We start from the raw sequence: 27,968 nt of genomic DNA, 5'->3' as shown, positions 1-27,968 counted from the left end.
TAGCTTTGCTCTTTTCTCCAAATTTTCCCAAAATATTTTTGTATGTCTAACAATCATTTCCTACTCTGCTATTTAGATCTCCAACAAGGACCAACTTTTCCTTTTTCATTGTGTCAGTTGCTTTTTCTAAAGCATCAAAAAATTCCTCCACTTCTACCTTAGTGTAGAACCTTCTGTGGGACCATAGGCACAAGTAAGTCTCATTGTCCAGTTCCCCATTCTCATATTTGCCCACATTACTCTACTTGAGACTGCCTGCCATTCAAGAAGATTAGCCTCGTATTTTGTGTTGAATACTATGGCTGCTCTTTCTTTTCCTTGATTGTCATTTCCTGAATATAACATTTTGTATTTATTGCTCAGAAAGATCTCACCAAATTTGGTCTTTTTTGTTTCAGTCACCCCTATTATGTCGATCTGGTACGTATCCAATTCTTCATCTAGCTCCATTTCTTTGCCATTCAAAGAACTCTTGTGATGGGTGGGTTTTAGGATTTGTTACAGTAGCTGACTTTTCGCTGTTTGCAATGGTTTCTGTGGCGAAAACAACAGGGGTCTTGTTTCACCGGCCAGCACATCCTCATTCGTTCAGTATCCTAAGCAACATAACAAAAGTCATGGGAAGACTGGTAAGAACATAAAAAATAAATATCAAGAAGGTGGCAAGATATTTTAGAGGTTGTTGAAGAAGCTCAGAAATGGAGGAAAGAGTCTGAAAAAAGAATTAGAGATGATAAAGGTTATATGAAAAATGGAGAAAAAGACTTCCTTGATGTATGGAGTAATTAGTTTGAAAAATTGCTAAATGAAACTAGCAGTGATGACAACACAGTGATAAAAAACTGACCAGGCATGCAGTCAGGAATGCATATCCATACTTGTAGTAGAAAAAGCCAACAAAAGCCTGAAATGTGGAAAGGCAGCTGGAGTATATGATATTCGACCAGAAATCCTCAAGTATAAAAGTATAAAAGTCTTGTTTGAAAGTATGAGAGAGCTCTCATAGTACCCATATATAAAAAGTGAAATAAAACTGTGTGAGCATTACAGAGGTAGTTCTCTACTGAGTGTTCCTGGTAAGAGTTATGCCAGTATACTTGAGAAATGGTTGAGAAGCATTATAGAAGAGAAGCATGGAGAAGAACAAGCTGGATTGGGGCCAAATAGAGGCTGTCAGGATCAGATCTTCACTTCACAACAAATAGTTGAGAAATCATGGGAATATAACAAAGATCTGTATTTAAATTTTGTAGTTCTGGAAAAAGCATATTCTCTTGACAAAGGCGCTAAGAGAGAAGCTGTTCAAAACGCTACAGTTGTATGGTGTCAGTGGGACATTATATCAAGCAATACTTAGTCTTTATTTGAGTTGTAAGTCAATAGTTAGAATTGAAGGAAGTACAGGAAGATGGTTTAATGTTAAATCTGGTGTCATACAAGGATGTACATTATTCCCTCTCTTTTTATCTGTATGGATCACATTATGAAGGAAAGTGGTATCTCAGCTCTTTGCTTTATTATAGTGGATGATGTTATACTTCTAAATAAATTTGCTACATGTCTGCAAGATTCCCTGACTAAATTCAGTAACTGTTGTAATAGATATGGTATGATGGTCAACAATAACAAGACAAAAACAGTTAAATAGGCAGAAGCATTGAAGATATCAACTGCATTGTGAATGGAGAACCTATAGAACAAGTAAAACATTTCAGCTACTTAGGCATGATTTTTAGTGAAGATGGTAAATTAAATATGGAAATAGACAACAGAATCAACAAAGCTGGTATGGTAAGAAGTCAACTGAATAAATTTATATGGAATAAGAGAGATATTAATCAAAACACTGAATTAGCTGTATTATACAACACAATGTTGAAGCCAATTTTAAGTTAGGGATCTGAGAGCTGGGTAGGAAAAAAAACACTTCACCAAAGACTAGAGACTTCAGATACGAGAGTCCTGAGAAAGATTAGGGGCGTGAACAGATGGCATCAATGGCAATCAAAATAAAAATGAGGATATTAGGAAAGAACTTGACATTGTTAGCATCCAGGAATGTGTTAGCTCTGCTAACACATTCCTGGATGTTAAGTAGCCATACCACATCTCAGGTGGTATGGCTACTTAAACAGAATGGGAGAGGCAAGATTAGCAAAACAAGTGTTCTATGCCAGGTTGGCAGGAAAAAGAACCAGAAGAAGAACAAGATATAGGTAAATTGATATGGTAGAAAGTGCCTTAGAAAATAGAAATATAACATCTGACAATGTTTGAGCCTTGCCCAGTAATAGATTGATTTGGAGGAAAATTGTAGATAGGTAGTTAGTAATGATGTAAATTTTTCATATAGTACTATCATATCCTATGCACTCCTTGAGGCTAAATGTCAGGAATTTGATGATGATGAAGATTATATGAGGAATTTGAAATAGGAAGTGAACAGCATTTAATCATTATTATTATTATTATGTGACACCTCCAGGGAGTGTAAAGACTCATCGAGGTAGGGTACCTACTCTACAACTCTGTCTCGACCACTCAATCTACCAACTTGAATGAACTGCAACTATACCAGTGGCATCTGCCGCCGCCACCACCACTAGTATTTTCACAGACAATCACAAACATCCATGCCCGTGGTGGGATTCGAACCTGCAGCCTTTTGGCTGGATAGTGGATACGCTATCCACTCAGCCAACCAGGCTGACTATATTTTATCATTAAATTAAAAGTATATAAGAAATTTAAAAAGAATCAAAGTTGAGTAGCTTTCAGAGGTGAATTGTAGACTTCAATATACAAATCTTATTCAAACAGTTTGAAAACAGAAACCCAAATCTTATAGAGCTAGTGGAAAAGCTAAAGAAAATACTGATAGAAAATACGTGGCAAAGTTGTTGACAAAGATACAAAATACGAAACTTCGTGGCCTCAACAACTTTATATTTGGTAAGTATATTATAGTAGATATCCTAGCAGAATATGGAGAAATGTGAAAGAAAACTAAGCTATAGCTAAGGTATTCCTAAGTAGCTAAACAGAATTTCTGGAAGAATTTGGTAAGAATACAGAAGATAAATATCATGAAAGTGATGAAATGTTCTGAAAGCTATTGAAAATGATTTAGAAATAAGTAGACATTGATTTTAATTTTATCTTTCTAAGGTATGATCATGACTGGTCAATAAAATTGTCTTGCAGTTAAAGGCATTTTATAGTCTGTATGATGGATGGTCTGCTTATGTAATTTGGCAGACTATAAATATGTGATGCTCTTGTTTGATAAAAGTGAAATCTGTCAACAACTTCTTAACCTTTATTCTTAAGTTTATTAACTTTTTTGTATTTTGTTTTCTTCATGAAACACAGATATCATTATTACAAGATCATACAAATGCATCCTATACTGGTTGTTGACTTTGTATTATCTTGTTATACAAAGGCAACTGTGAAGGCATTCTGAATATAATTTGAAAATTCAGCATCCTTCTTTATAAACAACATACATTTTTCTTCTTCTTAGCTAAAAGATTCTAAGAAAAAGCCATCTATATATGCTTTTGGTTGCATACTCTTGGGAAGCATTTAAAAACAAAATTCAAAGTCTATATCTACTTGATATTGAAATGAGGATCTTCATTGAAGTTATTTCATTGTTCACAAACAGATCACTACAGGACACAGTTTCTACTTAGTAGGCTGGGTAGAAGGAGTTTTCATAGTCAAGGTGAAAACACTCCTACTTGGGGTAGTGGTCCTTGATGCTGACCTCTCTGCTTGGCCTGTACAGTTTGGGGTTGGTTCACCACAGGCTAGGTGCACTTCAAAAATTAAACTCTGGTTCTCTAGGTTGAGCATTGAGAAAAGGGCTGGCATCCCTTTCTTGTAAAAAACTTATTGTCACATATCCTCGGGAGAAAAATGGAACTGGAGAGAAATTTAGGAAACGAAATTGACCACGAACATGGACTTTGAACATGGAACATGGAAATACAGAGTTTAGTTGGAAAATTAGAAGTAGTATTAAAAGAGGTTACTAACAAAAATTTAGATTTAGTGGTTTTGACAGAAACAAAAAAAAAGATACCAGATGGAAGGTCAGGGTGATTACATACAAATATTGATTGGCATGGATAAGGTAAGCAGAGCAAGATCTGGAAGTATCTTTGTGGATAAAAAAGAAACAGAAAACCTCTATAAAAACTGGGAGGAAGTTAAATGAGTGGTTATTAAAATTAGTACCCAGTATTTATGGAGTGGAAATGGTTATCACAAGAACATATGCTCCAACAGAGGACACACTGATGCAGGTGAAAGATAGACATTTTGAGCAGTTGAGTAAATTGATGAAGACATATTATTGGTCGGTGGATTTGGGCTTTAACAGTTGGACCTTTTGGTGAGGTGTAGAACATGATAGTGGTAAAAGATTGCTTGCATTGTGTGAAGCACAGGAATGCTGGTTCGATTCATATTTCCAGCATAAGGATATCCACAGATTTACTTGGATACAGCATATAAGAGGTTTACAATCATATCAACCATCTGATTACAAAATGACACAGACATTGCATTATAAGGGGTGTGCACATATTGAGAGATGTGGAATGTGTCACTCACCACTACCTATTATTTGCACAGATAATTGTGCATGAAGGAGTAAAAGGAAAATTGGGCAGGATGGTGATAATCAGGCTAGATGAACCATGATATATGGTTAGCCTTCTTCAAGATGAGAGTGTTAGAGAATTGTATAAAAGTAAGATAAATCAAAATTAAATGCACATGAGGATTAGAGTGCTAATGAAATCTATAATCATATTAATGAGATAGCTCACAAGGCAGCTGAGGAGGCAGTTAGTTTTGAAAGGAATTTGAATCACAGTAAGGCAGAGTGGAGAAGCTGTTGAGACCATCACTGAGAAGAAGGAAGAGTATAAAGCTTGGTTTAGCTCTGGAAAACAGGAGGATTGGGAAATGTATCAAGTTATTAAGTGGAAAGTAAAAAAAAAAAAGTTCAAAATTTTAAGAAAGAATGTTGGCACAAAGTTTATCCTTAGATTAATCGCTCATTAGGATATAATAGGTTGGCTCAGGCATTTAGGACCATCATGCACATAAGAACATCAAGCTGTAGTGAGGCTAATACCTATGAGAGCTTGGATGAATCATTTGATGTATCTTCTGACAGAAAATAGGAGGGAATATGTTGAGGGAGACACAGATGATAAATTGAGGGTACAGGAACTAGTGGATCCATTTTTAGAAGATGAAGGACCAAGTTATGTAGTCGGAAGGTATCTGGCTCAAGAAAAGTATCCGTGGAAGTATGGAAGTAACCAGCTGCTAAAAATAATAACAGGAATGTTAAATCAAGTTCTTGGAGATGTGATTCCTGATGAGTGATCATTATCATATATAACTCCTATCTTTAAAAAGAGTAATAAGAATGACCCTTCAAATTACAAAGGCATTAGTGTGATGGCCACCACAATTAGGTTATTAAGTAAAATTATAGCTACAAGGATATTGCCTTTAGTTTGTCAGATGAACAAACTGGGCTCATTCATCTATTGATAATATTTTCATTATAAGACAGATCATAGAAAAAAAAGAATTGCCAAATTGCAGGAAACACATTTGATATTTGTGGATCTTGAAAATGCCTATGATTCATTTCCTATGAATTGAGTAGGGCTGGAATTATGGGAATGTAAAAATGGCTGTCATTCAGTATCAGAAAATGTCAAGTTATGGACACTGGTGTGTTTAGATATCCAGTGGCATATTATATTTGTGGGATTATGCTAAAAGAAATCGATTAGGCTAAGGATCTTGAATTAAAGATGCCAAGAAATTATATTCTTGTTTAATCCTTTATCCATGTGTAAGCAAATTATGTTTCTTTGTTTGCTTACACTTGGATATAAGTGTAAGCAAACAAAAAAATCTTATGATTAAACAAGAATATGATTTCTTGGCATCTTTAATTTAATTTATAACCATGTAAAAAAAAAACTTTCAACATCTAGGAATCTTGAAGTTTTAGTAAATAGGAAATTCAGGGGTCATGTAGCAAAGATTAGAAATGCACCTCAACAGATAATTGCAATGCTCAAAGGAACACTGACATCAAAGGAAGTCATTTTGCCTCTTTACAAAGCCCTGATCCAACTTCACGTGTACAATTGTACCGATTTTCAAAAAAAAAAAAGGGGACAGGACAAATCTCGAGAAGTACAGAGGAATAAATTTACTTTGCATAGCATGAAAATATGGACAAAAGTAGTTGGAAATATAATAAATAATTTGATTGAATTATCTGATAAGCAACAAGATTTAGAAAAAAAAGAGATCAACTGTAGGTGTAATATTTATATAAAGCGAATAACAGAGAAATCATTAGAATACAATAAACCTCTATGTGTTTTATTGATTCAACTAAATCATTTGCTAGAATACAGTTGAAAGACATAACCACATTAATAATAAGAAAAATATTCAACCCAGATTTCAGAACTAATTCAGAATATGCACAGAAGATAACAGTGCTATACAAAAATACAGAACAAGGACAGACTGATGAAATTAAAAATCCTTTGACTGTTGGGAAAAATCAAAAGTAATGCATTTCTGAAAGTTATTACATTATCAGGCTCTAATACATTGCATAAATTATAATTTAAACCTGACTTGTATTGCATCACATGATATGTTCTGTAGAGTTTGTCCTATCACTTTTATTATTATTATTATTTGTGACACCTCCAAGGAATCCGAAGACTCATTGCAGGAGGACACCTACTATACAATTCTCCACCTTCACCACTACACCGAACCTCTACTACCAATCAACCACATCAGTGCCATCTACTGCCCACCACCACCACCATCAAAACAAGTATTTTTTGTCTGTAAATTGCATGTGTTCTGAAGGGCTGATTTGTCTGTATGCAGAATGAAAAACCCAAGTTTCCGGGAGGAAAAAACCCTGCTGCCTCCGTATAAGATCGGCTAACTCACCTTTGTAAAATCGTGTATACAAGGAACTTTATTCAGAAACCTCTTGTATACTGATTTTACTGGTAAACAAAATTCATTAAAAATACTTGTGAGTTAATGGAGAAATTTTCATATTTTTTAATTTGGAAATAATATTTTTTGTATATTACTGAATATTGTCACCTTAAAGGATTTTGTAAAAGAACAGAAAAATAAGTGTAAGATTAATAGTATCTAAAGAAACCTCTTAGTCACTGGTAATTCCAGACAGATTAGGGTATTAACAAATGACCTGGGGCAACTGCAACCTCGAGGGTCAATAGTGAGCGGGGTTCTCCTGACTAATTGCACCGATCGACGAGGGTGACGGGTGCAAACCACCAAAGTACCGGGGGGGGGAAATGATGACGTAAGCAAAAAATGAATGTCATCAGGACCGTATAAATAGCAGTTCGCTATGTCGAAATGGGGTCTTGTCTTGCTTTTTTTTTTCTTGGAGTTCAAGTCAATCCGGTGTGCATTCCCGTTCTCGGGTCAGCGAGGAGTTTCGAGGTCACGTGAGGTTCCGACCTGAAGTTACGATGTACGCTATGGCAGCAAAGTTTTGCTAATATCGTCGGAGATAATTTGTAATCGCCATGGAGACCTGTGTTCCAGATAGAAAATTGCCGAGGGACCGACACGACTAAGATAAGCTGTTTTAGAAGAAATTAGATGCTGATTTTCCATGCCGCCAAGTTCCTGATGTCCGCTGATAATTAAGAAGGATCTCACAAGCCCCAGAAAAAGGTACTCCAGTCATGCTAAAGTCAAACGGGAACAGAAGGAGATGATTTCAAGGATCATTCAAAGAAGTACGGACCTCTGTTCAAGTAAGATCTTTCCATTGCTTAACTAGAGAAAAAGATTGTGACGGTGATTTAATTAAGGGACTTGTTTTATAGTGATACTTGAGGACTTTAGGCCTTATGCTGATAGTTAAAATATTTTGTTATATGTGAGAGAAGGTGTGGCAAAAATTTAAAGTGAGACATCGTGTATTTTATGTTATAGCTATTGCTTAAGCCTGCAGAATGTTATGTAAGATTGATCTGAGTATAACCATGATTAATGAGAGAAAATTATAGACACCTGGTCTTACTAGAATTGAATATGATGAGAAACTAAATTGTAAACGTAGTCATTAGTTGTAATTTGAAGCATAGAAGCTAATTTATTTAGAACTTAAAATTGACCCATTGTACATTTCATTGATGTTAAATAAATTGTTTTCTTTTTTAAATAACTTGCCTGATTTCTATTTCCAATGCACTACTCATTAATTCGAATCTGTGTGAGCCTTAAAAATAGATATTGTCACGACTGCATAACCGAAAATTTAAGTTCATAGAATTACTTAGAATTAAGAGAGAAAAGTTCAGTGTGGTTTACTGTGTTATTCTTTGGAGGGAGATTCACCTCCCACCCATGAATTTGGTGGCGCAGCTAGAAACTAAATAAATTTTCCAAATTCAGTTGAGAATAACACAAGGACTTTGAGACAAAGAGATTGGCTCCAGCCTGAGGCGATTTCTTTGTTCTTTAAGTTTTGCACACTTGAGCTGTATGTTATTTTCGGTCAGAAGTATAGTAAAGGTTAAGAAGAAAGGTTTAAACGAGATAACTATAGTTTTTACAAAGGCACAAAGGACAAGATATAATTGAAGATTTGATAACACATTTTAATAAGATTATATATGAACATAATAGTATTTAACAATCTACATCAGCGCCATCTACTGCCCACCAAAATCACAACAAGTATTTTTTGTCTGTAAATTGCATGTGTTCTGAAGGGCTGATTTGTCTATATGCAGGATGAAAAACCCGAGTTTCTGGGAGGAAAAAACCCTGCTGCCTCCATATAAGATCGGCTAACTCACCTTCAATTGAAAAAGTCCATATAAAGATTCTGTAAAATTTGATGCAGCAAAAGTTCCTGTAATTTAGCATCGATTTTTACAGAGGTTGTTCACATTGTAAATAACTCTAAACTACTCATTGCTGAAAATTTTGTAAACCTGTGTGGGTATCTGGAAAATGCAACAATGCAAAAATGCTTGTAGATTGTAAGTTAAGTTAGCTGTTAAGATTGTGCACTTTATTTAATTCTCAAAGTGAAATTGTATAGATGATCTATTTTTGAAGTGTTTATGCCCCAAGCGAAGGGCATTACAGAGAATTAAGTTTGTGAAAGTGGTTTGAAGATCTCAGCTGCTGACTTCAGAATGTTCACAGGATATTCGGGGGTCTCTGACCCTGAAAGAAGGAACTCTTGCCGCCCAGCAATGAAGGTCACGACAACTGACGTCAGTGTGCACGTGGGACATTCGGGGGGGGGTCTCCGACCCTAAAACAGGGACCTGAAAAAAGGAGTATGTAGGGGGCATTAGGAGGCTCTCTCTCTCATTTTTTGCATTCTTCTTGGGACAGTTCGTCTGAACGCATCCATGGCTATGGGAAGCGACGGGGGATTTTCTGTGATAAATTGCATAGGAGTTTGCTCAGTGCATCGGACGTAGGGCGCCTTCGACTCTATCCAGTACCACTAGCAAACAGAAATCACTCTTCCTGCAAGTGTGAACCCATGAAGAAACGACTATTGAGCTGCGTGCAAAGAAGGCCTGCACAGATGAACAAGTCGAACAGTCTGCAGAAACATAGTAGGACCACAAGGACTTGAAGGAAAGTAATGTCTCAATGGACTTGTGAGTACATTTTCCAGTATTATCAGTAAGGTGCGAAAGGAGAATTGTGACCTTCTGATTGTAACATTCCTAGAACTTTAGTGTTGTAGTGGATAGAAACAAATTAGGACTGAAAGGTAGATATGAGGTAACTTTTAGGGAGATAATATAGCAAAATTGAGATATTGTAGGACATGAGGTTTTTCTCTTTGTGTATAGAGGCTTAAGTGCTGTGAAGACATAATGTTGGAGGTTTAATGGATTTTTTACAACACAGAAAGGATTAAAAAGAATTTAATACTTCCTATATTTCATCCTAGTCACTAGGACATCTACGGGGATTACAAAAATAACTAATGTAACATAACACAAATATCATACAATACTAAGCCCAACCACGTGGGTGACACTAAAGTCCTATCTAGGTGGAGCACCCTCTAAGGGCGGTTGTAGGTGGCCTGGAATATAAAGTAGGATCTCTGGTGATGAGTGTTTCCCAAATTTTCGGAAGCTTAATGCAACCGTATTTATTAAGATTTGGTTGATTTCTAAGAGCTGCTGCTGCTGCTTCTAAGAATAGTCTCTCTTTCTTGAATTTGCTGTGATGGAGCATGGTGGTTTTCTTCCATGATACTCTGTGGGTGGTGTCCAAGACATGGTCAGCCAAGCCTGAATGACTATAGTTGTGTTTACAGATGTAAGACTTGTGTTCCTCTAAGCAGATGGATGCTGATCTCCCTGTCTGTCCAAAGTATGCCAGCTTACAGGAACAGGGTACTTTGTAAACTCCAGGCAGAGAGAGAGGAGGGAGCTGATCTTTTGTAGAACGGATAAGGGTAGCAAGTTTGCGGTGGGGTTTATATGCTGTGTGTAGGTTGTACTTTTTTAGAATCTTGGCTATTTTTTCGGATGTGCCACGGATGTAGGGTATGGTGATGGCATTTTTAAATTCTTGTTGACGAGAATGAATCGCAAAATGAATATTATCCTCCGTGATCGCGCTACCTACATCCCGCTACAACATGACCCCACAAAAACACAAGTTAAAAAATTAAAAATCTTACTTAAAAAAGTATCTTCCTGGCCCCCCGACATCATGAAAAAACTTAAACCTTCCCCCCCCCCCCCCCCCGAATTTACGGCTTACCAAAAATCCACAAACCCAATTCCCCACTCAGACCTATAGTAGATGCCACCAATGCACCTTTCTACAGACTGTCTAAACAGCTGGCCAACTCTCTGACCCCCCTCACTGGAAGGTCCACTTCCTATATAAAAAACTCGACCCACTTTAAAGCCCTCATAGAATCTTGAATAAAGCAGACATATTGGTAAGCTTTGATATCTTCTCTTTGTTTACTAATATTCCCTTAACTGACACCTTATCTCTCTTACAAAAAGTTTTCCCTTCTGACATCTTAGATCTCTTTTCCTTTGCCATTAACTCTGGGTATTTTTCTTGGAAGAACAAAATCTACAAGCAGATAGAGGGAACTGCCACTCAGCCCCACTCAAACCTTCTATTTGGCTAAGATATGTAGATGATGTGTTCTCTATTTGGCGTCATGGCCTAGACACATTAGACTCCTTTCTCAGTCATCTCAATAGCCTACATTCAAGAATCCAGTTTACTATGGAAAAGGAAAAGAACAATTGTTTATCCTTCCTAGACACCTTAGTCACACACCTGCCTAATGATACACTTGCCTTCACTGTATACAGAAAACCCACACACACAGGCAGATACATTCACAAACTCTCACACCACCACCCCTCTCAACAATATGTCATTATTAAAACTCTTACCAAGTGAGCCCACAATCTTTGTTCCAGTGGAACCGCCCTCACTACTCAGCTTAACTACATACACAACACTTTCCTCTCCAATGGCTACAGCGATCACAGTATCAAAAAAATAATTAGTTCCTCTCCCATTCCCGGTCCTTCTCGTCAACAAGAATTTAAAAATGCCATCACCATACCCTACATCCGTGGCACATCCGAAAAAATAGCCAAGATTCTAAAAAAGTACAACCTACACACAGCATATAAACCCCACCGCAAACTTGCTATCCTTATCCATTCTACAAAAGATCAGCTCCCTCCTCTCTCTCTGCCTGGAGTTTACAAAGTACCCTGTTCCTGTAAGCTATCGTACTTTGGACAGACAGGCAGATCAGCATCCATCTGCTTAGAGGAACACAAGTCTTACATCTGTAAACACAACTATAGTCATTCAGGCTTGGCTGACCATGTCTTGGACACCACCCACAGAGTATCATGGAAGAAAACCACCATGCTCCATCACAGCAAATTCAAGAAAGAGAGACTATTCTTAGAAGCAGCAGCAGCAGCTCTTAGAAATCAACCAAATCTTAATAAATACGGTTGCATTAAGCTTCCGAAAATTTGGGAAACACTCATCACCAGAGATCCTACTTTATATTCCAGGCCACCTACAACCGCCCTTAGAGGGCGCTCCATCTAGATAGGACTTTAGTGTCACCCACGTGGTTGGGCTTAGTATTGTATGATATTTGTGTTATGTTACATTAGTTATTTTTGTAATCCCCGTAGATGTCCTAGTGACTAGGACGAAATATAGGAAGTATTAAATTCTTTTTAAACCTTTCTGAGTGTTGTAAAAAATCCATTAAACCTCCAACATTATGAGGTTTTTCTCTATGTAAATGAATGATTCTTTATTTTGTTTAAGGTTATGAGTTAAGGTCAGAATAAGATTAAAAGTGAGACTGTATAAAGTGTATGGAATAGTGTAATATTTGTTAAGCCTTAGACCATTGATAGAATTATCCTATAGGTTATAGCTCATCTCTGATACTTATTAATTACTTCGGTGGCGCAGTCACAAATCAAATAAATTTTCTTAAGTTCCTTTCAGCTTAAGAGATTGCTATCTGTACCTGAGAATTGTCTAGTATTTAGATCAATTCACTAACAGCATCACCTTATATAGGAGCATTAGGGACTAGTTGTGGGGAATAAGACAAGAGATATCATAAGGGATAGGATAATCTTAAGAAAGCAAAAGAGTACAATTAAGAGAAATTAAATAACACAAGTAAGAGTACAAAAAAGTAGTAGAAGCTAAAAATTATTACAAATCCGCAAACAACCAAAACTTTAACAATGCCGCAACCGACATGCGTTTACAATTCCTCCCATCACGATGGGAATTGAACTTAGGCCTTTTCTAATCGAAGGGCTCAATGTACCATCATTCTCCCAATTGCGCTACGGAGGCATTTTGATAATGTATGTTAGGAGGACTAGTCTCTGTTTTTGTTCAATTTATTTTTTTATATCTGTCCAGGTGAATATTTTATTACTGTTTCTTTTCACATAGTTCATATTTGAAACCTGAAATATTTATACATGATTGATATCATAGTTTGTTATATTTTCTTTTATTTGATTATATGTACAGCCATCACTCTTACCATAAAAATGCTATTAGCAAACTTCCAAAAAATCCCATCTTTTGATTTAAAAGTTAGGACTTTTTATAACAAATTTAGTTTAATCCTTTATTCAAGTGTAAGCAAAAAAGTTTGCATTTGAAGTATCTTCAGGACTGAGGCAACTCATGTAAAGGTGAATACTGAGACAAGGAGTGATGAGAGCTTGGTCCACCTTTACCACGAGTTGCCTCAGTCCTGAAGATACTCCAGGTGCAAACTTTGTTTGCTTACACTTGGATAAAGGATTAAACTAAATTTTTTATAGTCTAACCAAGTGGGAAAAAAAAACTTCCAACATCTTTCTCTAAATCCAGAGTAATTTAATAATAAGGTGGTACACCTTTTGGCAACTCATATAGGTAAATATGACTTCTCCATTGCTTCTGCCTTGCTATCACCACTTCTGGGTCTGGCTCCCACTGACAAGACCTCAATAAAGGTCGAAACCAGTCTGGGTAATGGCCCTTCCCTTAATGCATAGCATTATACATGTCTGCAAGGCGATGCGCTTTGCATTATGGGAGATACTGAGACAAGGAGTGATGAGAGCTTGGTCCACCCTTTACCATGAGTTGCCTCAGTCCTGAAGATACTTCAGGTGCAAACTTTGTTTGCTTACACTTGGATAAAGGATCAAACTAAATTTATTATTTTTATATATCTTTGATCCCTACAAGCTATAGTGTCACTTAATTGAAGCACTTTTCATTAATTATCCTTTGTTAGATTATTCCAGAGTATGCAGTTGGAGAGGTATTCCAGCCAGATGCTATAGAGGTATATTATTCCATAACTAATTTATTGTATATTATTTAAAAATTTTATTGTATTCTTATCCTATTTTTAAATGCATTTAAATGTATGAGGATTATTTTTAATATTTTCTCTGATTTATTTTCCTATTGAAGTAATAAATGTTATTTAATTTCTATTCAGTTCCTTTTTCTTGTATTTGAGGAAGAGATAAATATATATAACACATAAAAAGATATAACTTCAGCTGAGTATAGAATAGTAATTAACATCATGGTCATATTTTTGAGATTCAGATACAGATATCTTTATCATCATCAATTTCCTGATATATACCCCCAAAAGGTGTTCAGGTTACTATAAGAGCACTACATGATGAAGTTTACATTATTATTAATCTCCTATCCACAATTTTCCTCCAAATTAGTCTATTACTTGTAAGCACTCTTATATTATCATATCTAACATTTTATTCTTTTAAGGCAGTTTTAACTGAATCAATCCACCTAGATCTTTGTCTTCCTCTGGGTCTCTTTCCTGCCATCTTCACATCAACCATCCATTTTGCTAACCTTTCTTCACCAGTCTATTTAAGTGGCCAAACCACCTTAGTTTAGCTCTGCTGATACAGATATATAGATGATATGCATAATGTTATGATATAGTACTTTAAGTTGAATAAGGATTGTTATTTGTTAAAGGCAACATCAGGACTCTAGAAGTTGGTTATGGACAGAGGTTAAAGGATTGTAAATTGCAGTAAAAGAGGTAAGGGGATTTTATTGGATTAATACAGATGGAATTATAAAAAGATCAGAAGATGAGAGGGGGAAGAACAAGAGGCCACCTCTGGAAGTTGTATAAAGGTGTGGCGAAGGAGGAGGCAGAGAGTCAATTTTTTACATGGAAAATGGGTCAGTGCTGAATGCTTGGGAGTGTTAAGGATTTTAAGGTTCAGTATGATAAATATGTTGTTGATTGAGTGAATCTCCTACAATTACTAGTTCTTAAATAGAGACATGTATTAGACATACTATATTTTTCAAACAACTGCTTCACACATCTAAGAGAAAACTAAATGTAATTTATTACTCCTATATATTTTGCTCAATATGTCAGGAGCTTCTTTGAGAGAGAAGATAGAAAAACTGATAACAACACTTAAATTCTGAATACAAAAATGAGCCATACAACATGCATATAATATCGCATGTCTCAGTTGCATCTGTCCAGTAACTGTTTGAAAATTTAAAAATCTTCATCTTCAAGAGTCTGAAAATGGTTTCCTCTGGTTTACAGATCACTGCTTGGAAAGAAGTCAAGAACCACTTCCATGTGGCAAGGTGCATCATGCAATGTAATAAGTCGTGTTTGTAGCCAGTATAAATTGGAGGAACATGATGCTCCCAACTCAGTGCAACTGTGTCCAGGTGAAATGGCTGTGAGAAGAGAACTGGAAGAGTTTCAGTGAGGCATTATGATAGGGTGCCATGTTGCAAGTCTATCTGTTCAGTAAATTGTTGACAAATTGGGCTATCAACAGTCAGTGATACCATACTGAGATGGAAGTGCAGGGGTCAACTGCAAGTGCTATCCACAATGGATGATCCACCAGACTCACCAAATGTGACCATAGAACATGAATCCTCACAAAAACATTCAGAAGTGAGGCTCACAACATGAGTTTCCATGGTAGAACATCAACATGCAAGCCCCACATTACCTGAACCAATATGCAGAATCGTCTTCAGTGGTGCAAAGAGCATGTACATTGTGGTATGGAAGCTTGGAAAGCTGTTATGGAGCAGTGAATCATGCTACACCATCTAAAAAGCAGATGGACAGCGTGGATGTGACAGATGCACAGTGAACATCTCTTACCAGAGTGCCTAACCCCAACTGTGAAATTCGGAGCTGGCGGTGTGATGGTATGCTCCTATTTTTTCTAGTTTGGCATGGACTTCTGTGGTGCAGGAAACATTGAGCTCCAAGTGGTATCTGAACATTCTGGGCAATGCAACACTTCCTACTTTGTGACATTTCTATGGAACTTGGCGTCTAATTTACAGTATAACCAAGTGAAAAATTATCAAAACATTGATTGATTCAGCCATAGAGACATGTGGTGAGGTTGTCTGCAAGGATACAATAATCAAAACTCCATGGTGGACACAGGAAGTTAAAGAGGCAGTGAAGGAAAAGAAGAAAGCATATTGAAAGTTCCTAGCGAATAAGTCAGTTTGTGCTCTTAAAGAGACAAATGTAAGAAAGCTAAACACTGTGTAAAACTAGATAAAAAAAAAAGCATAGCAAAACTTTGGTAAGAACATAGAAAATAAATATCAGGTAGATGGCAAGATATTCTGGAGACTGTTGAAAAGACTCAGAAATGGAGGAAAGAGTGCTGTAAAAAAGTTAATGATGATAAAGGTGACATGAAAATGGGAGAAAAAGATTGATTAAAGATGCCAAGAAATTATATTCTTAGTTTAATCCATTATCCAAGTGTAAGCAAAAAAGTTTGTGCCTGAAGTAATTTCAAGACTGGGCAACTCATATACAGTGGCTAAGAAAGAGATATCCTTCATGTATGGAGTAATTACGTCGAAAAATTGCTAAATGAAACAGTCATGACAGCACAGTGATAAAATCACTCAACAGGAATGCTATTAGAAATGCATATCATACTTGAAGTAGAAAAAGCCAACAAAAGCCTGAAATGTGGAAAGGCAGCTGGAGTATATGATATTCGACCAGAAATCCTCAAGTATAGAAGTATGAAAGTATGAGAGAGCTCTCATAGTACCCATATATAAAAAGTGAAATAAAACTGAATGTGAGAATTACAGAGGTAGTTCTCTACTGAGTGTTCCTGGTAAGATTTATGGCAGTATACTTGAGAAATGGTTGAGAAGCATTATAGAAGAGAAGCATGGAGAAGAACAAGCTGGATTGGGGCCAAATAAAGGCTGTCAGGATCAGATCTTCACTTCACAACAAATAGTTGAGAAATCATGGGAATATAACAAAGATCTGTATTTAAGTTTTATAGTTCTGGAAAAGGCATATAACAAGGTGCCAAGTGAAAAGCCTATTCAAAATGCTATTGTTATATGGTGTCAATAGGACATTATATCAAGCAATACTTAGTCTTTATTTGAGTTGTAGGTCAGCAGTTAGAATTGAAGTACAGGAAGATGGTTCCATGTAAAATCTGGTGTCAGATATGGATGTACATTATCCCCTCTGTTATTCATTATCTAATGGATCACATTATGAAGGAAAATGGTATTAAACCTGTTATCAAAATTGGAGATGTTAATCTCAGGCTCTTCACTTTATGTGGATGATTATACTTTTAAATAAATCCAGTGCAAGATTCCCTGACGAAATTAAATAATTGTGATTGTAATAGATTTGGTATGAACGTCAGTAATAACAAAACGATCATCATCATCAAATTCCTGCCATGTACCCACAAGGGGTGTACAGGATATGATAGTACTACATGAAAAAATTATATCATTACTAACTTTCTATCTACAATTTTCCTCCAAATCAGTCTGTTACTTGTCAAGACTCCAACATTATCAGATCTTATATTTCTATCGTCTAAGGCACTTTGTACTGTATCAATCCTCTGGGTCTTTTTGCTGCCAACCTGGCAGAGAACACTTGTTTTGCTAATCTTTCTTTGCCCATTCTGTTTAGGTGACCGTACCACCTGAGATTAGCTCTGCTAACGCATTCCTGGATGCAGACAATGTCAAGTTCTTTCCTAATATCCTCGTTTTTAATATGATATTGCAATTGATGCCATTTGTTCACGCCTCTAATCTTTCTCAGGACATCTCATATCTGCGGTCTCTAGTCTTTGGTCAAGTGTTTTACTTCTGACCCAGCTCTCAGATCCATAAGTTAAAACTGGTTTGAACACTGTCTTCTATACAGCTAATTTAGTGTTCCAACTAATTTCTCTCTTATTCCATATGAATTTATTCAATTGACTTCCCACCATACCAGCTTTGCTGATTCTGTTGTCTATTTCTATATTTAATTTACCATCTTCAGTAAAAATCGTGCCTAAGTAGCTGAAATGTTTTACTTGTTCCACAGGTTCTCCATTCACAACACAGTTGACATTTTCAATGATTCTGCCTATTTTCATTGTCTTTGTCTTTGCATTTCTTCCACAATTCTTCTCAACTGTTTCTCAAGTATACTTGCATAGATTTTGCCAGGAACACTCAGTAGGGAAATACCTCTGTAATTCTCACATTCAGTTTTATTTCCCTTTTTATATATGGGTACTATGAGAGCTCTACTCCAATCATTGGGAATTCGTCCCTCTGTCCAGGCTTTCTGAACTATGCAGTGCAGCCACTGTAAGACTCTTATACCACCATACTTAAGCATTTCTGGTTGAATATCATCTAATCCAGCTGCCTTTCCATATTTCAAGCCTTTGATGTTTTTTTCTACTTCAAGTATGGATATGTATTCCTGCTTGCATGCCTGGTCAGTGTTTTTTACCACTGTGCTGTCATCACTGCTTGTTTCATTTAGCAGTTTTTCATAGTAATTACTCCATATTTCAAGGATATTTTTTTCTCCAGTTTCATGTCACCTTTATCATCTCTAACTCCTTTTACAGCACTCTTTCCTCCATTCCTAAGCTTCTTCAATAACCTCGAGGATATTTTGCCACCTTCTTGATATTTATTTTCTATATTCTTGCCAAAGTCCTCCCATGACTTTTGTTTAGCTAGTTTTACACAGTGTTTAGCATTCTTGCATTTGTCTCTATATTCTCTAAGAGCACAAGCTGACTTATTTGACAGGAACTTTTGATATGCTTTCTTCTTTTCCTTTGCTGCCTCTTTAACTTCCTGTGTCCACCAGGGAGTTCTGATTTTTTTAACTTTGCAGACAACCTCACCACATGCCTCTCTTGCAGAATCAATCAATGTTTTCTTCAGAGTTTGCCACTGAATCTCCAGGTTTGATTCCTGTTCTCAAACTCTTTCATTTTTTCTTCAATAATCTTTGTGTATTTTAGTCTACAGTTCACATCTGAGAGCTGCTCAACTTTTATTCACTTTAAAACTTTCTTACATGTTATTCTTTTCAATATGAAATTCAATTTTATCCTGCTGAAGACTAAATAGTGATCACTTCCAATTTCAAATCCTCTGTACACTCTGATGTCCTGCACCATGGAGAAAGCATCACTATCAACAATAACATAGTCAATGAGACTTTTCTTATTCCTAGCCTCTTCTCTCTATGTGAATTTGTGCACATTTTTATGTTGGAACATGGTGTTAGTAATAACCAGTCCATGTCCTGAGCAAAAATCCAACAGATATTTGCCATTATTATTAGCTTTGCTCTTTTCTCCAAATTTTTCCAAAAAATATTTTTGTATGTCTCAATCATTTCCTACTCTGCTATTTAGATCTCCAACAATCACCAACTTTTTCTTTTTCATTGTGTCAGTTGCTTTTTCTAAAGCCTCAAAAATTTCCTCCACTTCTACCTTAGTAGAACCTTCTGTGGGACCATAGGCACAAATAAGTCTCATTGTCCAGTTCCCCATTCTCATATTTGCCCACATTACTCTACTTGAGACTGCCTGCCTTTCAAGAAGATTAGCCTCGTATTTTGTGTTGAATACTATGGCTGCTACTCCTTTTCCTTGATTGTCATTTCCTGAATATAACATTTTGTATTTATTGCTCAGTAAGATCTCACCAGTTTTAGTCTTTTTTGTTTCAGTCACCCCTATTATGTCGATCTGGTACTTATCTAATTCCTCAGCTAGCTCCATTTCTTTGCCATTCAGGCTTCTTACGTTGATAGTACCGATCTTTAACTCTGGTGATGTTGAGTTGGGGTTTGTTTTCAGATCTGTTCCAGTAGCTGACTTTTCGCTGTTCGCCCTGGTTCCCTGGCGAAAACAACGGGGACCTTGTTTAACTGGGCGACTCCCCAGTCGGCATGAAATTTTGTCATGTTGTACCATCATTTTTTATTTTGGTTTAACCAATAAGAATACAATTTGGTCGGCTAAATCCCAAATTGCCAGCCCATCCTCATTTGTTCAGTATCCAAGTAGATACCCAACAGGGTGCACCACGAGAAGGTGAGGATTGGACATTAGGTCAGAAGCCCTGGTCGGTTCTCCACATTCCTTTAAAGGCTATGTGGCGGTTTCCTCTCAGTTATACAGCTTTGACCCTTAAGCACCCCATAACAAAACAAAGACAATGAAAATAGACAAAATCATTAAAATTATCAACTGAACTGTGAATGGAGAAGCTATAGAACAAGCAGTGGTATAGTAGGAAGTCAAGTGAATAAATTATTATTATTATTATTATTTGACATTTCATCTAAAGACTCATCAAGGGAGGACACCCGCTCTACAACTATGTTTCCACCACTCCATCCACCAACTGACCGCAACTTCACCGACACCATCTACCACGACTACCACCACTAGTATTTTTATAAACAATCACAAACATCCATGCCCACGGCCGGATTCGAACCCACAGCCTTTTGCCACAGATACGCTAGCCACTCAGCCAGCCTGGCTAGTCGAGTGGTTATATGGAAATAAGAGAAATTTATATGGAATAAGAGAGAAATTAGTCAAAACACTAAATTAGATGTATACAAGACAGTGTTTAAACCAGTTTTAACATAGGATCTGAAAGTTGGGTCAGAAATAAAACACTTGACCAAAGACTAGAGATCTTGCAGATATGAGAGTCCTGAGAAAGATTAGGGGCGTGAGCAGATGATATCAATGCCAATATCATATAAAAAACGAGGATATTAGAAAAGAACTTGATATTGTTAGCATCCAGGAATGTTTTAGCAGAGCTAGTCTCAGGTGGTATGGGCACTTAAACAGAATGGGTGAGGAAAGATTAGGAAAACAAGTGTTCTCTGCTAGGTTGTCAGGAGAAAGACCAAGATATAAGTGAATTGATACAGTAAAAAGTGTCTTAGAAGACAGAAATATAAGATCTGATAATGTCTGAGTTTTGACAAGTAATAGATTGATTTGGAGGAAAATTGTAGATAGGAAGTTAGTAATGATGTAAGTTGTTTATGTAATGCTATCATATTCTGTACACCCTTTGAGGGTGTACACGTCAGGAATTTGATGATGATGATGTTTGGAAATTTCACAATGAGGTATAGGAATGTACTGCGATTTTTGTCTGCCGCTTTAACAAAAATTTTTGTGAGACTCAGTTTAATATACAGTGATAGCAGAAGCATTTTCATGGAGTTCAAGGGACTTGTATGTTTATGGTCTCTTTTTCTAATGGAAAATCTTTTTGGGTACGCCAGATTTTTTGATATAATGTTCCATGCTTTGCTGCCCCATTGGCACAAAACACAGATTTTGTAAGTCCTCTTTCATACCCAGAATAATGCAGTTCTTTTTTAAATCACTGCAAATATTCATCACCTTGGACATATTGTTAGAAGTCTACTTCATTTTTATTATATATGTGAAAGTTATGGAAGGTTTACTGATTGCTATTATGTAACAAAACTGCTTGTAAGCATTTTTGAAGAATCCCAAACAGCCCAATCTTTCAACCCATAGACTTGAAAATCCATCTCCATCATGGGAGAAACAAATTCCATTCTTTGTCCTTAAATATAAAATAAGGATATGTTTATTTCTCAAAACTGAAATGTTTGTTCCTGGAGCTAATTAAGTTCCATTGCTGTAGATCCGAAAAACTATTGGCAAATCCAAGTGTAAATGACCACTTGGTACAACACCAAGGCAACTCGAAGCAAAGGTGGAGCAAGCTCCCTCGCTATCCTTGATACATTCTCATAATGTAAAAACACAGCCCCTAGGGGATGTAATACTGTAATTACATTATGAGGAGAGGTCACCACCCAGACTGGTTTCAACCTTTTTTGAGGTCTCATCAGTGAGTAGGTAGACCTGGAAGATAACAAGGTTTAAGTGAAAAGAACTTGCATACCTTTACTATACGAATGCCATAAAGGTGTGTTTGTATATTATAACATAAATTGAAAGTCTAACGGCTATTTTTCTGGCACCCTTAATAATAATTAAAGGGATACAAATCCCTTGTTGTTCAACTGCCAGTAAGCAAAACTCTAAGATCAAGAACTACGAATCTATGAGTTTCATATATACCGAAAAACTATCAGTGAATCCAAGTGTAAATGACCACTTGGTAGTACAACACCAAGGCAACCCGAAGCAAAGGTGGAGCAAACTCCCTCACTATCCTTGATATTTTCTCATAATGTAAAAACACAAGTGCTCATTTACATTTGGATTTGCTGATAGTTTTTTGGTATATATGAAACTCCTAGATTCGTAGTTCTTGATCTTAGAGTTTTGCTTACTGGCAGTTGAACAACAAGGGACTTGTATCCCCTTAATTTTATTAAGGATGCCAGAAAAATAGCCGTTTGACTTTCAATTTATGTTATAATATACAAACACACCTTTATGGCATTCATATAGTAAAGGTATGTAAGTTCTTTTCACTTCCAGTGAGTAGGTAGATCTTCCAGGTCTACCTACTCACTGATGAGACCTCAAAAAAGGTTGAAACCAGTCTGGGTGGTGACCTCTCCTCATAATGTAATTACAGTATTACATCCCCTAGGGGCTGTGTTTTTACATTATGAGAAAATATCAAGGATAGCGAGGGAGCTTGCTCCACCTTTGCTTCGAGTTGCCTTGGTGTTGTACCAAGTGGTCATTTACACTTGGGTTCGCCGATAGTTTTTCGGTATATATGAAACTCATAGATTCGTAGTTCTCGATCTTGGAGTTTTGCTTACTGGCAGTTGAACAACAAGGGATTTGTATCCCCTTAATTATTATTAAGGATGCCAGAAAAATAGCCATTTGACTTTCAATTTAAGATTATTTCATTTCATTTTTTTAATCAGGTTTGTTTACAACTTCATAAATGCTTTCATTGGATGATGATGATGATAGTAAATACATGATGAACCTTCAAGCAGAAGGTTCATCATGTATTTACTACAGTTTTGCAATGAAGGCAGAGCTAGTACTGGAAGATCTAAAGAAAGAAGCTAGTCTTATGAAGAAGACGAATGTAAGTTTTGATGTAGCATAAAATGTTCGTTTTTCATAGAAAATCCAGATGCATTAGTTAAACTGAAGTAGAAGTTCATTGCATGATCTTTTAGTTCTCTTCAGATCATTGGCATTTAGAGTCATAGATTGGAATCTCCTTAAATCCATTACAGTAACTTTACAAACTTATAGCAATAATGATTACCTCACTTTTTTTTTTTTTTTTTTTTTTTTCTCTTGATCTCCTATTTCACATCCAGAGTAATGAAAAGCATACAGTCTTTGCTGCATGACTGATGTGTCTTTGCTTAACACTTAAAAATGGACGATGTTGATATACCAAAAGCAGTCTGTGTCATTTTTATAATCTCTACATTTTAAATGTGACATAATGTTAACTTAAAGAAATGTCTGCGCAGTTAGCCTAGTGACTTTGCGCTTCACAACCATATGCCTGGGGAAGGAGTGTCCTAGGTTTGATTCCCGTCACCGACGTGAGGAGCTTAAGGATCTTCCTCAGCCATAGTCAAGGTCTTGGGCATATACAGCAGGGTTTTTTCTCCCAGTTTATCTGGGGTTTTTCGTCCCACAAGCAGGTAAACTGGCCCCATGAACAGACTGAACAGAATTTACAGCCATAAATACTTAACCCCCCCATGAGGGGGCTCAACTTGCCCCAATAGGGACGGGGGAAAAAAGGGAGGAAACTCCATATGAATAAATAAATAAAACTTAAAGAAATGAGAGATTCAAAGATGTGCTGATGAAAAGAACTTTAACAGACTAAGTTTATGTTCAAGTAATTGTTGTAAGTTAGGTTCAGACATGTTCACACCACTTTCCCTTCATTTTCAAACTCCCTGTGAATCTCAAGACAGTTTATAACAGCTGCAAAAGGCAATTAAGTGACATGAACTTAAAATTTAGTACTTTTGCTAATACATGATAAAGTATTCCAACAAGGCATGCATATGAAAAGTATATCTGTAAAAAAAAATAAATAAATAAAATGAAATTCTTACTTAATGGAATTTTATGAATTGCTGATATGAATTCAGCACCCAGAAATATTTTTTAGAATCATATAAATTATTTCAGTTACAAAAAAAAAATGGCTGTTATTTATAATGTCCATAGTGGTTGGTGAATCAGAACTATTACTGTCCAACCACAGAATGGCAGAAGAAGGCAAATCCATCCAGATAATAGTGTAATCAATGATGTGTGTTTATTATTATATGTTGGAAAATTAGCTTTTCTTTTATGAAAATTTTAGTTTTTAAAGTGGTAACTATTTTGCTTGTACAACAGTTGGAAAATTTTATGTATAGAGTACATGATTTCATATGTTGTACATCACCTTATCCCTTTCTCCCTTTCAACATGAATTGACTCTTCTTGGCACCTTGCTAGCCAAGGTTCTCACATGTGTGGTTGGACAGTATCTAAAAATAATTTCAAAAGTTAGTATTTAAAAATTAATGCATGAATATGAATCATAGTTAGGTGATCCAATGTTGAAAGGGAAAAATTGATGCTTGTGGAATTTAATCTTGCTTTTGTTAACAGTTTTAATATGTTGTCAGTTTTAGATATATTTCAGTCTTACAGTGTGAATATATTTTTAGATGGTTGATGGTGAAACCACTCCTCCCTCTTTGCTTACAGAAGCTGATCTCATTGCACTTATGGAAAAACATGGCATTGGTAATAATTTTATTTTATTTAATTTATTTTTTTTAAAATCTATATTTCACTGGATTTTATATGAATTTCTCATTGTGAAACTTTAATAACTTGAAAGTCTTAGTTTTGGAAAGGGGCGGGGGGGAACTCAGTTGTAATTGTGACCTTTTCTTTCTGTGCTGAATTTGTGTTTCCCAAATTTCTAGCCCTAAACAAGGAAGAAAAATATCAATTTCTCTTTAGATGATCTGAAACACTTCACTAAGTCATTCAAGAAAGTTCTTTCTTGAACATCCTGAATTAAAAATAGCTTTATAAATGTAAGTTTCTGTGGTTTAGCAGTTCTTCTGTGGGAAGTTTTTGGTATTGAGACCACATTATAATATAAATAAGGATTTTAATAAAAAATAAACAATTAAAACCCAATAAGTTTAATACATCGTAAGTTACATCTACAGGAGTAGTGGTACATAAAAGTTTTACACAACAGAAGCCTATTAACAATTAATTACACATATGAGAGGTTTTTTGATAACTTCACAACTGTTAAATACAATTTTTAATTTTTAAAGGTACCTGTGGCATGACTATAAACAACAAATTAAAAATTATATTTAGCAGTTGCACTGTTAATTTACTATGATGTTTACCCTCCTGATATTGCGAGGATTTTTGAATTTGTTATAGAATCAGGATATTTCAGCTGGAAAAACAAGATCTATAAACAGGTTGAAGACACTGCCATAGGTAGCCCTCTGTCTCCACTTTTGGCAAACTATTTTTGAACCATCTGAAAGATTCTCATTGGTTTCATTATATTGATGATGTTTTTGTTGTTCTGAAAATTAACTTATCACTTTTCTACAACGGATCAATAGCCTTCATCCATGCATTCAATTCACTATGGAAAAAGAAAAGGCTGGTAGTTTACCATTCTTAGACATCTTTCTTACGCGCATAGCCTCTGGTAATTTTTCAACCAGTGTTTATTGAAATTAGCAGATACACTCATCAAAAGTCTGCTCACCACACCTCTCAAAAAATCGGTGTTATCAAGTCTTTAATTAATAGAGCACATAATGTATGCTCCTCTTCCTCAAGCTTACAACAAAAATTTGTATTAAAACTTGAATTCATTAAATGGTTACAATCCTCATCAACTCCAGCAAATAATTGACTCCTATGTTCCAACACAATCGAAGGATTCTTCAACAGACAGCAGGATTCCAATCCTTTATATTTCTGGTATCTGTGAACCTGTTGGTAGAATTTTGAAAAAGTATCACCTTATTCCCACATATTTTCCTATCAACAAAATTTCTCATCTGTTGCCATCTTCAAAAGACAAAATGCCACCTATATCATTAGCTGGCATTCACCAGATACCTTGTAAATGTAATCTAATATATTTTGGCAGACAGAACCGTTCTGTGGAAAAAAGATTAATGAACATCAATATTATATTGAATACATGAAACCCCAAAAGTCTGTTCTGGCACAACATAGTATTGACACTAAACACAGTATCTGGTGGGATGAAGCTCATCTTCTCCATAGAAGCAGTTTTAAATATGAACACCTTTTCAAAGAAAGTTGCGAAGCCCTTTTACATTGTTCAAATCTGCATCAGAATGATTGTCTCTCTCTCTCTCCGAAAAGGTTAGGAGACTCTCATTTTACATAACCATCAAAAATAGTTTTAATAATATTATTTATTAATATATTAATTTCTAGAACGTGGCAACAGTTTTTAATTAGTAAACTGATTGTTGTATGTACCTTATATTCCCGTTTCTTTGATTTGCTTGTTTCTGTGCTATAATAAAGTACTGTTATTTTTTTTACGAAATATTTGTACTTTCATTTCATTACAGCTAATTACTCTGGTTATTGTGTAATTTGTTGTTTGTTAAATATAATTGATAAACAAGAATACAAAAGGTAAATTCGTTACTGTATGTGTGTTGGGACATTGCTAGTTGTTGCTATTACATTCTGTGGTATCATGCGTCCTATATCTTTATTTATATTATAATGTGGTCTCAATGCCGAAAACTTTCTGCATAAAAATAGCTTTACTTTAATGTCAAGAAAGTGCTTTAGGACCAAATGATATCTATTATGAGGTGGTAAAATATTTGTCACCAGAACCTGTGGATAAACTGTGTTGCCTGTATAACAGAATCTTCCATTAGGACAAATTTCTAGATTCCTGTCAGAGGGCAATTATTGTATGAGAAAGCAGGTACGGCTGTTCCTTCCCTCCTTCTCTCTCTCGCAAAGTGACCTTCCTCTGAAGATGATATATAATTTGATATAATTATTTTTGAGTGTAGTTTTTTATATATATATATATATATATATATATATATATCTTCTAGCAGTTTTCATTTATTACAAGTTCAAATCTCCACCTGCTACTTGTTTTTATTTTATACTATTTTATAATTTGCAGGGACTGATGCTACTCATGCTGATCATATAGAAACCATCAAAGCAAGAATGTATGTTGGAGTTAACGATGGCAAATTTGTACCTGGAGAACTTGGCATGGGATTAGTTGAAGGTATATTTAGATAACTTTTCAGTTATTATTTGTTTATCATTTTGTCAGATCTCTCAAGAGGTAGTAGCATTTTCAATTATTTATTCTATTTATGTGAGATATGATAATTCACTTTAGTTAACATTGTCTTCCAGAATTTTGCATGGAACATAACATTACTTTTTGTTGTGTGGGTTTCTGTGGGATATGACATTTTTAGAACTCTTTCTTCCTGTATAAAACCACAATCAAAGATGCCAAATAGAAACTGTTTTTACTTTCACTAGTTTCATGAAATACTTTGTTTTATTTCATCAGGAAATAACATGCATAAACTAAAAACTAGGAAGCAAGTTTTAACTTTTTGTTGTGTGGGTTTCTGTGGGATATGACATTTTTAGAACTCTTTCTTCCTGTATAAAACCACAATCAAAGATGCCAAATAGAAACTGTTTTTACTTTCACTAGTTTCATGAAATACTTTGTTTCATTTCATCAGGAAATAACATGCATAAACTAAAAACTAGGAAGCAAGTAGTAATGGTTAACATTTCTAGTGAAAATATTTGAAAACATTTAAACAATGAAAAGTGTGCATTCACTATTATGCTGGATGCTGGTTTGTGGGTTGCTGTAACATACTACTA

The 27,968-nt window shown here is 35.7% G+C and overlaps 1 protein-coding gene across 3 annotated transcripts in view; it reads left to right on the top strand.

Annotated features, from left to right (window-relative positions):
- Top3alpha (topoisomerase 3-alpha) overlaps positions 1-27,968 on the top strand; it is a 496,301-nt gene that overhangs the window by 152,574 nt on the left and 315,759 nt on the right. For all 3 annotated transcript variants that reach the window (XM_090411715.1, XM_090411714.1, XM_090411713.1), the window contains exons 12-14: positions 13,940-13,990; positions 24,719-24,797; positions 27,232-27,342. In XM_090411715.1, coding sequence (XP_090267841.1) covers positions 13,940-13,990; positions 24,719-24,797; positions 27,232-27,342 — 241 coding nt within the window. The remainder of the gene's footprint in view (positions 1-13,939; positions 13,991-24,718; positions 24,798-27,231; positions 27,343-27,968) is intronic.

The sequence above is a fragment of the Typopeltis vanoorti genome, chromosome 21 (assembly GCF_054136105.1).
Source record: "Typopeltis vanoorti isolate ZY-2024b chromosome 21, IOZ_Tvanoo_1.0, whole genome shotgun sequence".
Lineage (NCBI taxonomy): Eukaryota > Metazoa > Arthropoda > Arachnida > Uropygi > Thelyphonidae > Typopeltis > Typopeltis vanoorti.
The sequence above is the reverse complement of the archived record's forward strand: the minus strand, read 5'-3'. Positions and strand labels throughout refer to the sequence as shown.